The sequence below is a fragment of the Trichosurus vulpecula genome, chromosome 2 (genome assembly GCF_011100635.1).
Source record: "Trichosurus vulpecula isolate mTriVul1 chromosome 2, mTriVul1.pri, whole genome shotgun sequence".
In the NCBI taxonomy this organism is placed as follows: domain Eukaryota; kingdom Metazoa; phylum Chordata; class Mammalia; order Diprotodontia; family Phalangeridae; genus Trichosurus; species Trichosurus vulpecula.
Window position 1 is genome coordinate 301,182,565 of NC_050574.1, and position 18,414 is coordinate 301,200,978.

General features: G+C 42.7%; 2 protein-coding genes across 2 annotated transcripts in view; one reads left to right on the plus strand and one right to left on the minus strand.

Moving 5' to 3' along the window:
• The first annotated feature begins 1,150 nt into the window (after positions 1 to 1,150).
• TMEM37 (transmembrane protein 37) lies at positions 1,151 to 6,376 on the plus strand. Its single transcript, XM_036742972.1, has 2 exons — positions 1,151 to 1,171; positions 4,752 to 6,376. The coding sequence occupies exons 1-2, from the start codon at positions 1,151 to 1,153 to the stop codon at positions 5,322 to 5,324; spliced, it is 594 nt and encodes a 197-aa protein (XP_036598867.1). The 3' UTR covers positions 5,325 to 6,376.
• Positions 6,377 to 8,974: 2,598 nt separating this feature from the next.
• SCTR (secretin receptor) overlaps positions 8,975 to 18,414 on the minus strand; it is an 86,153-nt gene continuing 76,713 nt past the window's right edge. Inside the window, exons 12-13 of the mRNA XM_036746288.1 lie at positions 15,162 to 15,203; positions 8,975 to 13,127 (exon numbers count right to left, since the gene is read on the minus strand). Of these exons, the coding sequence (XP_036602183.1) occupies positions 12,954 to 13,127; positions 15,162 to 15,203 (216 nt within the window). The 3' untranslated portion in view covers positions 8,975 to 12,953. The remainder of the gene's footprint in view (positions 13,128 to 15,161; positions 15,204 to 18,414) is intronic.

Here is an 18,414-nt window from a genome sequence, read left to right on the forward strand (position 1 = left end):
TTAACCTTATATTAAGGCACTTCTCTTTATGTTTCCCCTTTGGAGCCAGACAGGACCAGCCTCTGTCCCTCCTTTTTGTCCTCCACTCTCCTGTCTCAAATGCTTGGAATGGTCTCCTTCCTCTACCTTCCTATATTTATCTGTTGATATGTCTCCATTTATTCCAGTCCCAACTCACAGGCTATCTCTGACCCCTGCCCCTAGGCCAAGGATGAAAATGACCTCTCATCTCAAATTCCTCATAGTACTTCGTCTGGACACCTCATTTGCTCTTCCTCCTTCTCTTCTAACAGTTATTTGTGTACTTGTATTTTGGAATTGGACCCTGGATCGCAGAGATTCTATTCTATCTTTGTATCCCAGCACCTACCGCACAGTAACTGCTTAAATAGGTGGAATTGGGCTGACCTGTTAAAAAAGCACTCTCATATCTACTCTATTTTATCCCCACTACAAACTCGTGAAGGAGAGAAAAGGTTATTTTTCTCTGCTCCACCTACCCCACCTCCAACTACACACCCCCTTTCAAGAAAGGGAAAACTGAAACAGGGAAAAGTTAAATTACTTGCCCAAGGTCACTGTCGAGTTTTTGGTCTCTGTAGCTTTTTCCGCTACCCGCCTGCCTGCCCTCGAGGAATTTACAATCCTGTCAGGGAGACCAGGCCACAAGTGAAACCCGAGACCTAGTTCAAGGTGACACATTAGCAAGTACGTGATACCAGAACCTCAGGTGCGAGAACCCAGCCTCACTCTCCCCGGAGCCTTCTCCCCCGGCTCCCTGGCGGTCCCCCTCGCAGTTCCAGCTCCCCCATTCTTAGCTTGTGGATGCACTTCCCCAAAACCCATCGTCTTTTAGTGCGCCCTCCCCCAACATCTCTTGGGACTCCTCTGGACCGCACAAGCTGACTCAGCGTAAGGCGAGCAGCCTAGGGTAGCCTGGGGCGGGGCGGTGCAACCAGCCTGGGTTAATTGCTCTGTTTTTAACCACCCTCCCCTCCCCCTTGCCCTTGGCTCCCGAGTCTTGGCTCCGCCCCCTTCTCACCCGACGTGCGGTTGCAACTAGCCAGCCAGCTGCTGCAGGCACTTTGGCCAGTGCTGAGGGCTCGAGCCTGTTTCGTCCATCAGCTGGGTTCGCTCTCTTGCAGGCGGCATGACGGCCATCGCGATTCAGGTATACGGGAGGGAACCCTGAGGAGGGAGATGCCGCGAGAAACTTTGGCCAGGGCCATGGATGTCATCTACTGAGAAGCTGGGGGGGTCTCCGTGCCCACCCGAGCTCCAGCTTGCGTCTCCTGTACTCTCCGGGATCCCGGAGGCTGGGCAGAGAGGCGTCCTCTCCTTCCCTGCCGCCACCCTGTTGGAGATGAATTTGGCTTGTCCCGGTCCCCAAGTTGGCCTAGGGGTGACTTTCTCTGCAGGCTTCAGCAGGAGACAGCCCGGGACTGCCCCGGCTTGTGGTATCTACGCCCGAGTGTCAGTCTTTGGTTCCCATTCTGAGTTAATTTCTGTTCCTGGCGCAGCATTGGGGCTGGAGAGGTGCGAAAGAAAACTCGGAGCTGCAGGTTTGGGAGATGGACACTTGTCTCTTCTGTTCTCTGCCTGCCCTCTCCGCAGATTCCATCGGAACTCTGGCTCCCGGTTCTAGGGGTAGCCCTATCCATTGAGAGGATTTCCCCAGAAAAAGGAAGCGTAAAATGGGATGGGTTAGAGTAGAACCAAAGGGAGATCAAGTTGGAAAACCTGCGTCGAATTTCGTACGTATACTCCGAGGCTGACTTGACGCTTCCCTACAGTGAGACAGCTGTGGTAGGATTCCCTGAAAAGTTTTTTCCAAATGACTTAAAAAAAAAAAAAAACCTAACAAACTCTACTGCTGTTTGCTTGCCCTCTCCCCAGATCTTTTCCGAGTTTCTTTCTCTACATTTCAGAATATTATCTAACTGCTGGGGGCTCCTAATCCAAAGTTGGGTGTTTTGTTTTTATTTTTTTAATCATGCTTTTCTTAACCCCTCCTACTTTGCCTTCCCACAGTCAAACATAGTTGCCTCTCCCACTTTGGTCAATTGGTTCATTCAACCAATTTGTTAAAAGTATCCGAGGCTCGGATGCAGAACGATCCATTGGTAAAATAAGAATGTATCAGGAATTGCTGGCAAGAGCCCTGAGCTTGGAGACAGTAAGCTTCCCTTCCCTGTTGTTATATCCAGGTATCCCCACCTCCTCAGTCCCACCCTTATCTACCTCTCCAAAGTGGCAAAGCCAGATGCTACCTTCTCTAATTGAGAAGGAAAAAAACCTGGATTCTAGTTCACTATTTAACTAGCTGAATGACCCTCAGCTTTTCAAACTCCCAGAACCTTAGTTCCTTCATGTATAAAATGAGAACAATTATTAGCTGTCCTGCCTATTTCATAATATTTCTATGGAGCAAACAAGATAATGCAAGTGTTTTGAAAATGGTAAAGTATTCGAATCTTTGGGAGATGTGAATAATCTACCTGATTTGTAAAACAATTTCTAATCTAATAGGTCTGTCAAATCAAACCCCTTAAGGATTTTTTTGGGGGGAGTTGTAAGAGATTATGGAATAACTACTGTAGAAAAAGGATAACATCAGAAAACACAAGATCTAGTGCCGGCAATGGGGATTGGGATAGCTGCGTTGGGGCAGTGGGGAAATGATCATGCTCTGTGAGCAGTTTTCCTTCTCTCTTGCAGCCTTAATTGCAGTTCCAAAAAATGTGTTTCTCAAAGATCAGGAGATTTGCTCTGCCATTATGTTTAGAAGGCAATACACAGATTTGCTTTTCTAGCCAACTTCCTTCCTTGCTGCCATGTAACTGTTACCTCTTTAAAAGAAAATCAGATCTCGGCAAGTTCTAGCAATTCCACCAAGTTACCATTACTAGGGTCGAGAGCTCAAAGAAACTAACATGGAAAGGTAAAAGTAATTCCCATTTCCTCATTTTAGCTGTTATAGTAGAACCACAGAATATTAGAGTCATAAGGGACCTTGGGAAAATTTCAAAGAGAGAGAGAAAAATTAGAAATTTGAGGATCCTTTTCGCGTGGATGTAGGTGAAGGGGTTCGAATGCAGCCTAGCTTAGAGGCAAGGGGATAAGATAGATCATTAACGTTTTGATTTCCCTGCTAACTTGAGAATTCCATGATTCTTTAAAAACAAACAAAACACTTCCACCACTGAATATCTCTTTCTGATACTGGGTAGCCCTGAAGACTAAAGTCCTTTCTCTACCTAGGTCAGGTGGAGCAGTGTGTACCTGTTTTGCTGATGGAGCTGTCTTTAAGGGTGAAAGGTTTCTCAGTCCATGGCTGCAATGGAGTTGGGGATCAATCACATCAATCAGCATTGGTTAAGCACCCACTGTATGACAGGCACTGTGCTAAGTGCTGGATATACAAATAGAGGCAAAAGACTATCCCTGCCTTCATGGAGCTTACAATCTAATGGAAGAATCTTAGGATTTAGAGCTGAAAGAGATCATCAGCTTCATCTCATCATGATAATAACTTCATGTTCAGTGCTTTTTTGGGGGTTGTCAAAAATGCATTTATAGTTTTTCAAAACCTGGTCATACTCATGAAATAGTACAGATACTATCCCCATTCTACCTATTAGGGAACTTAACACAACTTAAGTGAATTGCCCAAGGTTACATAGCTGATGTAGTTGGCAGTTGAGCAGTGACTTCCACCTTGTGCTCTTCCTGACCAGAGACAGAGGGGTATATCAATTCATAGCTACCTCCATAGCAATTGGGTTTCAGGCATGGGACAGTCCCTCTGTGACTCAGTTTCTCCAGATGATGCTGGCTATGATGATACCTACCCAGCCTACTTCACAAAATTAGAATGAGTTTAAAGTGCAATCATAGGCGTCCTTGTGCTTTGAAAGCAAAAGCATTTATTTAAATGAAACTCTGAGAGTGAATAAGTGGAAAGGGAAGGTAGGAGTGATTCTTGTATACTGGGAAGCCTAATCTCCACAGCCATCCTACCAGGTTTACTGTCAGCACCATTTTTTCCAGGTAGTCATCCTTGCTGCCAGTTCCCTCTTATCAGGTTTTATCAGGAAGCCAACAATGCTGGGTTGGGTTTTTTTTAAACTTTCCGCTCAGATCACTCTTGAACCATTTTACAGTTGAAACTCAGGTCCAGAAGAGGTAGCCTTGTACAGATATGAAGTCAGAAGATCCAAGTCCAAACACCGCCTACCTCTACTTCTGACCACCTGTGTGATTTTGGGCACATTCTCTCTAGGCTTAAGTTTTTCTCAGCTGCAAAATAAGGAGATTGGGCTAGGTGATCGTCACAATCTTTTCCAATACTGTACTATGAATCCTACTGTCCTATGAGTGACTTGTCCAAGGTGACCAAACATAGTAGTAGCAGTTCTGGTAATAGACTAGGGTCTGATTCTCCATCCAGCTCTCTTTCCATTAGACCTCATTAGATAAGAATATGTCCTAGAGAGGCAAAAAGGGCGTTCTAGGGAGAAGGGATGACAGGAGCAAAGATCTGGAGCCAGGAAAGCACAGGGCACGTTTGGGAGACAGTAGCTTGAGTAGATAGAAGTCTTTATATATGGACTTAATAGCAACAACAACAGTAATAGCTAGCAGAGTGCTTTAAGGTTTCAGGGCGCTGTGTCTACATTAACTCTGGCTCAAGATGGACATTGATGCTAGACTATAGAACCTCTAATTTCATGTGGTTTGGTATCTTCCAGGCTCAGAAGCTACTGGCTCAGAAGAGGCCAACCAAGTCCTTCTTTGAATCATGCATCCGAACCCTGATCATTCTGTGTGCTGCCTTTGCTGTGGTCCTGTCTTCCATCTCTATATGCGATGGCCACTGGCTCCTGGTGAAGAATCAGCTATTTGGCCTGTGGCACTTCTGCACCTTCACCAATAATAGCGAGCTGAATTGCTTCACAGACTTGCGCCTTGCCCCCGTGGATGGACTGGCAGTGGGTATGGTCCTGGCCCGAAGTATGGAGGCTCTGGCTGTGGTGGTGGCTATCTTTGGCCTAGAGCTCCTGATGGTATCCCAGGTGTGTGAAGATGCCCACTCCCGGCGGAAATGGGCCATGGGCTCTATCCTCATCCTAATCTCTTTTAGCTTGTCTTCTATGGGGCTCTTCGGTTTTGTGATCCTCTTCAAGGACCAGGTCACCTTCACAGGTTTCACATTGATGTTCTGGTGTGAATTCACCTCTTCCTTCCTCTTCTTCCTAAATGGAATCAGTGGCCTTCACATCAACAGCATCACACACAAGTGGAATGGACCAAAGGATTTTTAGAAAGAGAGATCTCGGTCCTTCCTGAAAATGAGCTTCTACTTGAGGCCTGAGAGAAACAGACTCTGTAAAGTCACTGATTTCTTTAAAGTCATGTACCATTTCTTTATGGAGTTTTTTTTATTATTTTAAAAAACAAAACATCTTGTTCTCATTCATCCATCCAGAGGTCTTAAGAAAAAAGGTTGGAGAAAAGGCTCAGATGCCAGTAATTTTGCAGAGGAGAAGTGACATTTAAGTCAAATAGACTGGGGCTGTGGGAACACTTTAAGAGAAGGATCTTCAAGTGGTCAAATAAGGAGCTGTTGACAGTATTCCAAAGCTTTGTTTCTAGGGTAGAAAATGCCCTTTGAAAGGTGGTATGTTGGCCATGACCTGTGGGGTATGCAGTCACGGAAACCCTGGGTGACAGCTCAATAGCAGATTACAAAGGAGGGAGAGTCCATCTAGATGCAAGAGGTGGGGAACCCAAGGAAACTGATTCCTTTATCAAATGTATTTTTTTTTAATTAAAGAATTTTAAGGTAACTTTCTCTGCCTATCCTCAACAGCATTTAAATAGTGTTGAATCCATGTGGGGTTCCTAATGGGAAATTCACACTTAAATTTTTCTGTATTAACAGTGTATTAACATATCCACTGAGTTGCTAAAAAAATAACTTAAGCTTAGATTATTCTTGAAGAATTCCTCCCCCCTCAGCTCAGCCTTTCAAGGATTCATCCCTGACCTCAAAAAGCTTTCTCCAGTTGGCTTTGTCCTATTAAAAGAGGACAACATAGACCGGAGGAGTTTCTAAGGACTGCTGCTGCTTAATCTGGTTTGGTTGCAACTATACCCTATCTTCTCCTTCCCCCTGTTCTATCTCCTCCCCTCTTATCCTTCTCCATCTCCTTTCCTATCCCTCTCCCTTTTTTCCTCCCCATAATTCAGACCTAAAATCAAGTTTTGTCCTGAAATATTCAGAAAAATGGAAGTAAAAGTTCTTTGCTTAAATTTTCAGTATTCTTGCCCACTCTCCTGACCCATTCCCATTTATAAGATAAAACTCCACTCTTTAAAAAGATAAGTACTTTCCTGAGAATCACCATTTCCATTCAAACTGGAGTAAATTTGCTAAGGTTAAGCAACCATTTTATTGTTGAAAGGAGAAAGAGCTTGAGGAAATTTCATTCCTTTATACATTTCATAAGATTTCTTAGAAATTTATTAGATTTTTTTATTGAAGAATTTTAAAATCTTTATTGTTCATCTGCCCCAATAGTAGAAAAACCATGGGATCTCTATAGGGAGGGTTACCCATCTGACAGTCTTCTGAGGTGTGTGGCTGATCTGAGTCTCAAGATGTCTTTAGAATCGCTTGAACGAATTAAAAGCTCAATAAAAACTTCATGTGATCTGGTTTAATTGGATCACTGAATCTGGGGGTGGGGTCCTTCAGTCACTACATAGTAGGACCCAGTGGGGCCTCTGGCAATGTAGATACCTCTGGGAGAGAAGAGCTCAGGTGTAGGGTTATTGCTCTCTACCTACTGGCCAGATGATTTCCCTTTTCTGGTCCAAGCTCAACAATGTGTTTGTTTCATTGTTGTTTCTACTCACTGAGTTGGCTTTTACTGACTTGTAACATCAGGGACACATTCATGGGTGTGTGTGTGTGTGTATGTGTGTGTGTGTGAGAGAGAGAGAGAGTGGCTGTATTCATGCTTGCTTGCTTAAGCAGCACCACTGACAGTTTAAGTGGAAGAGTAAATTAATTCAATGTTTTCCATTCCCAGAACACAACTTGTTTAAAAGCAAGAAGTCTTAATTAGTACGCATACCTTGACCCGCTGGACTGTGCCAATTGCTTAGGTGTTAGACCTTGGATAATGATTAATATCCATCATTAAGTTTCTCTATGTGTGTTTCTGAGGAGGAGAGTTTCCTTTTAGGTAGGGAAGCAGAGATCACCCTCTTTGCCAGCTGGAATTTATCTGCATTCTTTAGCTGTGCACTGTCTCCCTTCTAGGTTTTCCTGGGCCAGTCTGGGGTGGAGGGTTTCCTTCAGTCCATTATTTCCATTCCTATCTGTTGACATTCTTTACATTTCTGTAACTCTACCTCTCAGGTCTTCCCTCCCCTCCTGCCTGTCTGGTCTGTACAGGTTAATCTCAGCCTCTTCACTTCTGCTCAGACTTTTGTTCAAACATCTTTCTCCTTTTGCAAGCCCCTACCCAGTGACCTAGCTTGACACAGTTGAGCAGTGTTCTACCTACTGGGTTCTCTGGATGCTCCATTCTAGTCACTACCCTTGTTAGGGCCACTCTGTACATATATCTCTTGGAGGTGGTGGCCATCTCTATCCTGGGCTAAGTTTTTTACCTACCAAGACAGTAATTACTTTGTTTTAACATTTATTTGGAAGACCCTTGGGGAAATGGGGAACAGTCTGGGAAAGGTGTCCATGCTCTGGTCTATTTTAAGTACTTGTAAATAAATATATTGCTGCATTTTAAAGGATAGCATGCCTCTGAGCATAGAAAAAGAGAATTTTTCTGGGGGAAGGCTCCAGGGACCAAGGGATAGTAACTGTCAATAACCTTATAGCATTATGGGAGAGACAAACAGAAATTAGCTACAACCAGATTGTAATTGTAAATACCATTCCCCCAAAGTCAGATTCTTCCTAGATAAGGACCTTTGAGAAATTGAGTAGGGCTTTACAAGGATTAGGGACCAATGGGCAGTTTTTCTAACCGTCAGCTAATGATTTGGGATTAGTGACATTCTGAATGACAAAGTACAGCATTAGGGTAAAGCTGCAGGAGGAAACTGGGATGTGGAACTAAATTCTTACAGATGATCCAGAAAGGTGTAACAGTAAATACTAAAATTCTAATTGAGGAATGATGACAGTGCAGGGTGGGATGGAATGGAAAGAAGAGGCTAGGAATAACCAAACTGTCCCCGAATTTCCAAGAACTCTGTTGACACTAAATCAAAAGCCTCTTTCCCTGTGATGAAATCTGTGACTGGCCCCAGAGAAACCTAAAAAACCCTAGTCATTTAGGCTAACCTTGGCCTTACCCCTGGCACTGAGGCTGAGTGGCTTGGGAGCTCATTGTTTCTCCCGGGCCTCAAGGAGACTTTGAATCTTGCTCTTCTGTGGACACTGTGGGAAGCCCAGCTGCATCAGCAGAGGGACTTTTACCCCCCTTTATTTAGCCTCTCTCCAGCAAGAGAGACTATTCATTGTACTCAGTTATTTTCTATCTATGTTCTAAATGCAAGGCATACTTATTTGTACTCAGACATTTTCTATCTATATCCTAATTGCAAAAGACAAATGTGTGCACCTTTTCCAATGTTAAGCCTCAGTGGGTTTCTTTGTGGAGTGGTGTTTGTTGTTTAAATGAAGAGTCAGCCTTCAGTGACTAAATAATGTTCAATAAAGTAATTCAGATTATACGTGTTCTAAATGTGTATGCCAATAAGGCCACCTCGAGTTGAGGAAGGACGTTGGGCTATTGGCATCAACTAACTCCCTTCTTTCCCTTCCCACGTAATGGTGGCAATAGGCAGAGTAAAGGTTTAAAGTCTCAGCAGGGAACTCTACTTGTCTCAAACCATAACAGAATGAAGCTCACCTTATATTCGTTATAGTACTTTTATTTTTTAAAATAAAATGCTCTCTGATCCTTACAACCCCTCTCGGAGGGAAAGAAGATACTTTCCCAATTTGACCAATGAAATTGAAACCCAGATTGTTGAAGCAATTTGTCCAAAGTCACACAGCAAATTCGTGTTGGCTAAAATTAGAATCCAGGCCCCAACCTGCCAGTCATATTAGTGCCCTTCCCAAACAGTCCTACTTTCCCAAAGTGTACACTTCTACGCTTCTCCTCACCTCCTTTCAATCCCTAACCTTGAACTTGAGAGATATCCCATGAAGAGACCAGAAGAGCTGAGCTATTCTCAGTAGAGAATTTAGAAAATGTTACTAGTCAGCAGTATTGTTTAGGTTGTAGAACCCTATAAAAGACCACAATGTCTAACAATTCACATGTACTGAAGCAAAGAGTACTGGACTGAGTCAAAGGGACCTGTATTCAAATTCTGGTTCTACTTCTCATGTCATTGGGCCTTGTAGGGAGATGAACTTTTCCCTCCTGTTAATAAAAAACTTGCTGAGTAGGGCTTTGACAGGGTGACAGGAAGATTAACTGAGAGTTCTTGTTTCACTTTTATGGGCTACAGTGCAATCAGAATATAGTCTCTAAGAAGGAAGGAGAGAAACACAGATTAGAGCTTCTGGGCTAATATGAGATGCCTGTGGAGACAACGTGACCAGGAATGCTTTGGTCAAGGTTGACACGATGAAGAATGAGGACTTGGTTGAAGATGTCTCTCTCTGAAACACACTAACACATAAACACTGACATGAAATTTGGGACTTGAATGCTATTTCCTCGACGGGGTGTAAAGAGTACTCATGGCCCTCAGGACTTATTGATCCATTTATACTACATTGAGGAGAACTGAGCCATGACTCATGTGAGTCAGAGCTATACTCTTGGATATGGGCTCTAAAAGGCAATAGAAATAGATCTGGAGAAATGGACAGGTACCATAGCTGAGAGACACAGAGAAAAGAGGAGTAACGCAAAGTGAACTTGGATCCTTCCAGTACATGTGTGTAAGAACCCCTGTCCCTGCCAAGATTGAAGCTGGTCCATGTACAAACCTAGAGCTTCAATTTGGGGCAAGCGGTTATATCTCTGGGGGTCACATCCAATATGCCTATGGGCTGCAAATCTGGAGGAAGAAAATGACTTGAGCAGCATCAAGCATTTTTTCCTGGGTCTGTTTGTCTCTCTCTCTTTCTCTCTGTAATGTTGCCCTTTTTCCTTTATCTTGAAATTTTAGTTTTGTTGTTTTTTGAGTCTTGCCATCTCTAATCATGCCTATGAGAACATTCTACAATTATGTATTAGGAGAGTACATAATCTCTAAGGTCTTCTTCCAATTATGAGAGTTCTAGGGAACAAATATTGATTTTGAGAACTTAGATGCAGAGTAGGTAGATGGGGAGCCCACGTGGCCAAGCAATTCCCCCAAACCCTCAAGGAACCTCATATTCAAATGGCAGCTGCAAAGGGGCTCCTGGAATGGAAACCAAATGGCCCTCAGAGATGGCAGCAGAAAGAGGCATTGGGAGAGTAATGAGTTCCTAAATCAGTATTCCTGGAGAAGAGGATAAAGAGTTCCTGCTCCAAAAAAGACCCAAAGTCAAGGAGCATCAAGAGACAGAGCCATGACATGGAGGAGCAAACCTATTCCTTGCCCTCATTTCTGTGTTGGGTGAAATAAAGTGTCCTGTAATTGATGCTTCATTATATGAGAACTGAGAGGTACTTCTACCTTTTTCAGTAAAGACAAAGACATGCCTATATTCTAATGTTCTGGGATGACCCTAGGTAGGGTGGAAACAATGAACCAAATTCTGACATTCTCAGGGGAAACTGGATGGGGGCATGAGCCAAAGAATGATTTGTGGGAAGCATCCTCCCCTCCATCCCCTGGGACTGAGTCCTGCAAACTGCAAGACCAGAATTAAGCTTCTGGGCAATGGGTTGCATCTATTTACATTCATATTGTATGTTTTAAGAAATAATAAGCCCTTCTTGCTCCCAAATCTCTCTCACCAGTCTTAAAACCACTCTCCTTTTATACCTAGCCTAAAATCCCCATCCATTAAAGCCACTCCTCTAAGCTTAGACAAGAAAGGTAGGTATGTTGTCTCCCTCCTATGAAAATGAATACATTTTTATATTTATGTGAGTATAAATACAGTGAAACACCTCTTTGTAATAACTAATAATCTCTGAATCATCAAATCTGATGGCCTCTTTCCAGCCTTTGTCTTCTATAACATTCAAGCCACTGCCCACATCATCCTTCTATACATTCTCTCCTCCCTTGGCCTCACAAAAATCATACACATAAACCTGGGGGTAAAGGAAGGAGAGAGGAATCTCTTCTCACCTTCTTCCTTAAGCATGCGGCAGAGAAAGGGAGGTGGGATAATATTTGGATCATAGGATATAGAGCTGGAAAAAAGCTTAGAAACCATTCTGGTCCAATTTCCACATTTTGTATATGAGAAAACTGAGTACCGGAGAAGTTAAGTGACCTTTTTAAGGTCATACATACTTATAATAAGTAGCAGAGCAAGGATTTGAACCTATGTCCTTTGAATCAAAGTCCAGTTCTCTTTCCACTTCAGTACCTGTCTTTTATTAGATTTACTACATTAGTCATCACCTTGGACAGCCCAGAGAGAGTGAGGTACAGAATACAAAACATGTAAATTACAGTGTGGAGGTGGGGTGACCATGAGAACAGTAGGTGGCTCAGGAAGGTAGCATGGGACATTGAAAAAAGTATAGGAGAGGGAGGAGACAGAAGAGAGCTAAAGACTAAGTTCACCTCTTTTCACTATTTTGCAAGGGCTGAGAATGGATAGGGAGAAGAATCACATGATTCAAAAGGTTTTTCTAACCCTTCTGCTATGTGTATAGAGGGGGAGAAAGATAAAGAGGTCTGTAAAAGTGAACTGGCCTTTCCATTGTGTTCAAATTCCTCAGAGAGTAAGAAGAAACCTGGAATTCCCAATTCCTTCCTCCAAGTATCCTAAAATGTCTTTTTTTCCTATGAAGAATGAATCACTACCACTTTCAAGATTTATTAACACATCCTTTTCTTCTCTTCCCCTTCAGTTGTGGAGCACTAAATAGAGCCCTCGTTGTAACAGCCTGCTGGTTTTCAGTTTCTCCTTTCCAAATATACAATATCCCAACTGGGACCAAGGGATAGTGTCCCAACTATCCCCACTGAACTTACTCTCCCCTTGCCTCCAGACAAAATCACAGAATCCAGAGGGGAAGGAGTCTCAGAGGTCATTCAGTCCAACTTGATTCTGAGTACATGAATTTTCACTACTGTAATCTCTGTCTAGTGGTCATCTAGCTGTCACTAGGCAGCCAATTCTGTTACTGGACAGCTATCTGTGCCAAAAAGCTCTTACAATGAGCCAAAATTTGTATATTTGTAACTTCCACCAGTTGGTTTTAGTTCTGCCTATGGACCCACACACATTGGTCAGATATACTCTCTCTTCCATGGGACAGCCCTTCAAATATTTGAAAACAATTATTTTCCCGAAAATACCCAGATCCTTCCATCATTCTTCCTATGACATGTCTTCAAGTCTCTCCTCCATCCCAGCCATCTTCCTCCGCACATGCTCAAGACAATTCTAATTTCTTTGCTTCGGAGATTCCTCTTCTATCTCAGAGAAACCTAACTAAGAACTGAGGGAAAGAGGTAATCAAGTGAGATCAGGAAGTGGCACTCTTAAAGAAAGGAAAAAGCAAAAGGAAGTGTACCCAGGCTGGGAACATGGAAATTGTCACTGTCACTATGGAAGGTATTCTGCCATCTTGATGGCTTCTTAGAGTGTGGTGACCTCTCAGAGAAACCTATCTCTATTGACGCCTACTGACCCTTGCACCTTTCCAGAGCAATCTAATGCTTGTTGATGCTTCCATTCCCCCCACCAATCCATCCCCATCTTCCTAGCCCCCGGTCCCTCAGATGACACTGGCTCTCCAGGCAGTTCCTCTGCCCTGCTCCAATGAGCTGGTTTTAGTCAGGTGGGTGAGGCCACTGGCTCCACTGCTGAAGGAGGAACTCAGCGATGGACGTGTCCAAAACCAATTATTCAAGTGCCGCTGCCGCCACTTTCTCTGGATCTCCAGTTGCACCTGCCCCCAGAGACAAGAAGAGCATCTTCTAACCAACATGATCCACAAATATATTTCATACTCATTTTCAGCTCTCCCCCTTTACTCCTACTGTTGCCACAAGCCTGATGCCCTCTTCCATTCCTTCCTGGCTATTCACCCCAGCCCCAAGACTTAGAATAGTGCTTAGCAAATAGCAGTGCTTAATACATGTTTGTTGATTGATTGCTATTCTTTCATGGTCCAGCTCCAATTCTACCTCCCCCAGGAAACCTTCCCAAACTGTTCTAGCCCACAGTGATCTCTCTCTATTCTGTACTCCTTTGGCATGTCTAGTCTGTGTCAGCCATTTAAGACTAAACCCCATATTGTCTTAGAACGAAATGCTATGTTATCTTATGAGAGATGGATTTTTTTTTCTCTAAATAAACTCACCAGAACTCCCACTTACAAATAAATGTTGCTCCCATCAAACCAGTCATCTTTGGAGTACACTTTCTTTTGACTGTCCTCCATGGTGGTGACATATCTTTCCCCTTTAAGGAAAACTTGACTTTTTGGAAATTTCCAAAAATTTTTTGGAAAAGGCTCAGAACAAAAGCCTAATGAATAAAGTGAGCTAAGGAATGCAGTTTTGTTCGAAAAACAGAGTAGGACTATGAAGTAATTAGATCCTATCTTTTGTGGATTATAAATGAACTCTGAAGGTCATCCCAAAGAAGTTCCTGAACCATCTTACAACATTCCAACTTACTGTTGGAATAAGAATTCAGCCTCCTTGAGCCGAAGGGTATGCTGGTAAATGTTGAACAACCAGCTTTTTAGGAGAAAAAAAATGCACACATGACACACTTTAAAGTTTAATGGGCATTATTAACATTTTCTCTATCACTTTCTTTAGTTTAGATGATCACCAAAATTAAATACTGATTTGCAGTGTTTGCTGATTTTTAGGTGTAAATGCTTACACTGAAAATAATTTAACAATCAACTCTCACCAGTCCCTGGCTCCAATGCACCCCTCCCTGCAACATTAAAAATTGACCACTTTGGGGGCAGCTAGGTGGTACAGTGAGTAGAGTACCGGCCCTGGAGTCAGGAGGCCCTGAGTTCAAATGCGGCCTCAGACACTTGACACATTAACTAGCTGTGTGGCCTTGGGCAAGTCACTTAACCCCAATTGCCCTGCCTTCCCCACTCCAAAAATAAAAAAAAAAATGTTTAAAAAAAATTGACCACTTTGAAGAGGAAAATAGAAAATATTGATTTTTTCACTTTCTCTCTGTCCAACTAAACAGCTCAGTGAAAGCAAGGACCACATCTTTCACAGGCAAAAGCCCAGATAAAGTTGCCCTAATATCATTTCACAGTAATATCATATAAATGAACCCCAAATACAATAAAAGAAACACCTGTGTAACATAATTTATAACACTGTTTTCTGTCTCTACTATTTTGTCTCCCATGCAGCACCCAACACAGAGTGGGGGATACAGCAAGAAATTAACAAATAATTGGTGACTTATTGGTATACTCTCCTGACCATCCCTCTATTCCAGGGGATCAGTGACCGGATGGGAGAAACTGTTGATTACTGATTCTACAATCAGTACATGGGGAGAGGAGGAGAAGTTTCAGAACCTACTCTGAAGAATGTGGTATGTCCTGGAATAGGGGAGTCAGCACAGAGGGAGGGGGTTACCCAACACACCCAACCCCTCTAATGCCTCTGGGAATTTAAGGGAATCTGATATTTTCTTCTCATGCTTCCTTTCTTCCTGGGTTCTTAAATATCATCTTCGGTAGGAGCCAAAGGACATAACCAGAGGCATCCAAAAGAAGTCAAGGCAGCTATAAACTATGTGCTACTGAAAGACTAGAACCAGGCTGGCATTTGCCCTGAAACTGGTCAGGCTCCAGGTCCCTTTTCCTCTGGGTTTGTCCCAAGGTCTCCTGCCCTCTGGCATAAACCCATTCCAGACATTCCTCTAAGGTACCTTTTCTTCCTTGTACTAAAAATCTTTGACTTTTCTAAAGTATTCTATGAATACCTACCTCCCCATTGAGGAAGCAATAAAGGATGGCCACCACCAAGCCCTGCCAAGGGAAAGAACCACAGTGTTAGAGTGTAGAAAAGCAACCTAACTGGCCCAATCTAGAACTCCCTGACAAGTGTGTCTCAGGGCAGGAAAGGCAGATTTCTCCATGGCAAGCATCAAAGTATAGTGGAAAGAAAACTGGTTCTGCAAAGGACCTGGGTCTAAGTTCTAGCTCTGATGCTCACTACCTAGGTGATTCAGGCCAGTCACTCAACCTCCCCAGGCCTCAGTTTCCTCATTTGTAAAATGAAGGGGTTGGACTAGATGGACCCTTTGGTCCATGGCAGCTCTAGATCTAAGATCCCATGATCTGCTATGTCCTCTAACCTTCCATTTCCATCCACAGGACATGAGGCACCAAAACATCTGGTGCCTCAAATTTCTTTGAGAGACAACATGGTCAGTGTCATGCATGGAGTGCCATACTTGGAAGATCTGGGTTCAAATCCTGCCTCCAATACCTACTAGCTGTAGGACCCCGGGTAAGTCACTTAACTTTTTAGAGTCTCAGTTTCTTCTTTTTAAGAATGGGGATAACAATATGTGGAAATTAGGGTTATTATGAGGTTCAAATGAGCCAATGAATCAGATATAATTTAAATTACTATAATTTTACAAAACTATTAGAACTCAGTGCTACTCCCTACTCAGTGCATTTTTACATCCACCTCCCCAAACACCTGAAATACAAAATGTCTCCCCATGCCTCTCTTCTTCATTAATGCATGCCCTGTCTTCTCCTTCAATTCCTCACTCCAAACTCAACTTTCTCTACAAAGCCTTCCAATGATTTATCACATCCCACAATGTCCACTCCTTCCTCATTTGTGTCAACACTTCCATCTTCTTTTTCAATATTAATTAGTCCCTTATAAGTGGTCTTTTTATCTACTGAGACTGTAAGAGCTGAAGAACACTTATTCAGTCTCTTCTATTGTATTTAGTCCTCTCTACAGTATCTTCCCTCAATGACCAGCCACTGTAGAGTACAGAAGTCAAACACACCCCAAACAGTGAGTGTAAACTCCGTGCTGTGGGTTGACTCTGTGTTGCGATCCCCAGGGCCAGCCTGTGGCAGAGCTTTCCCCTAGAGCCTCCATTTCCAGTTTGGGGGATTCTGGCCCTTTAACAGCAGGTGCACAGTGCCCTCTTATTGCTCCCCGGCTGCCCATTTTCCCGTTAACCATTATAGCCTTTCTTGGACACGTAAATACTCTACTCAGCACTTCCCAGTTAGGGCTATAGTCTTGAGACAGCCAATTTACAGCTCTCAACAGTTTCAACAAGCATGAGTCACCAAAATCTGCCAACACCCAAACATTACCAACAATCTCTGAAAAATGTCGACTTTTATGAAGACTACAATATTGCATTCAGGAACAGATACAACAAAAGGAATACATGTAGGCACAGTATTTAGACACATTTATCTGCTGGCCAACAGGCATTTTGGAAGATCCCTCACACGAAGTTTATTTACGAGTACGCTGACTTATCTAAACAGATAACAAAGGCCAACAAATGAGACTGTATTTCCTTTATTTAAAAAAAAAATAGTAGATCCCTATTACCTCCTGAGTAAAGCTCAAATCTCTTTGACTAGCATTCAAGGCCCCTCATAATCTGGCACCAGTTTATCTTTCCAAATTTGTTTCATATTATTCCATTGTACCCACTATATGCTCCAGTAAAACCGAACTCTCCCCTATACCTGAAAACACACTGTATTCTCCCACCTCCATACTTTTACTCATCTTGTTCTCTATGCTTAGAATGTTCTCTTTTCCCTTTACCTGTTGAATTCCTACCCAGACTTCAAAGTCCAACCCAAATACCACCTTGTCTCAAAAACTTTCCCCAATTTTCCATGGTTTTAACAAACTTTCCTCTGAGATTTGCATAGCATATTGTTTTATATCTGTTTAATGCATTTATCATGGAATTGTGTGCTTTATAATTATCAGTATTGGTGTAATCTGCCTATTAGACTGCAAGCTTCATAGGGGTAGGGATCCTACATTTTGAAACATTATATCTTCCTGTCTCTGGCACAGTTCTCTCTGCAACAGTAGGCACTTAATGAATGTTTATTATTGTTGGGCAGGGTACTATGTTTTGTATCTCTCTCTTCATTCTGTCCTCCCTCGCCTCCCCCCTTTTCTCCATAAAACCAACTCTCATCTATCACAAAGGAAGAAAAAATTTTATAAATTTATTAACACTAAGGCATTAAAATAATTGTTTTAAATTACCCAATGACATTAGAATTTGTATTTTAACAAGAGATGAAGCTAAGACCAAAGAAATGACTGTTCAGTAGAAATTTGAACATCAGCAACCGGTCAACAGTGAAGAAGATATTTGGGACAAAAAGTCTTGCTGGTGACCCTTAAATAGCCCTTAATGATGGTTACTCCCTAGTTCAAATACATTTAAGACTAGATGTGCCTACTCCTTCAATCCCCTATCCCTCCAACAGCGGCTCATCCTGGCCAGGAGAGGAGGGGAAGCCAGGGCCAGTGAAAAAGCGGCATGCTTAGTTAGTTTTTTCCTAGTTGTACAGTCATTATCCTCAGAAAGAACTGACCTTATATAAGCAAATTTGAAAGCTCATTTCTTTTCATGTGAGTTGTCAGTAAAAAAAAAGAAGTATTATGAAAAATTCAGAAAGTATTTTTTTGTTTTGCCTCTGACGAGTCACACACATGAAAAGTAGCTGAGTGGACTCAACTTGGGCCTTCAGAAGGACTAACCACAAACCACTACTTCAGGAAAACAGGAAGTCTCAATCGACAAGGAAATGTGGTAGAAAAAACCCTGAGTTGGAAGTTTAGAAACCTAGGGTCTAGTCCTGCTTCTTGCCACTGACTAGCTATAGCTGTACGACTCCGGGCCCATCTTCCAGCTCTCTCCTGGCCTCTTCTTTCTCAGTGGCCAATGAAGTTAATGCCACCTGCCCTATCTGCTTCTCCCAGGGATATTACAAGGATCCCATGGGACAACAGATGTAGCACTTTGAATAGAGGTACTTTGGAACATTAAAAAGTACTGGGCAATGTAAATTTTTTCTTTTCATGATACAAAATTCTCAAGGAATTCCATGACTCCTATAATGGGGAATCATGGAAGCACAGTCACCTAAGCTCTCTTATTTGGGGGGCACTGACAGTGCTTATACTCCAGCATCTAGAAACTACAGAGTTTTACAC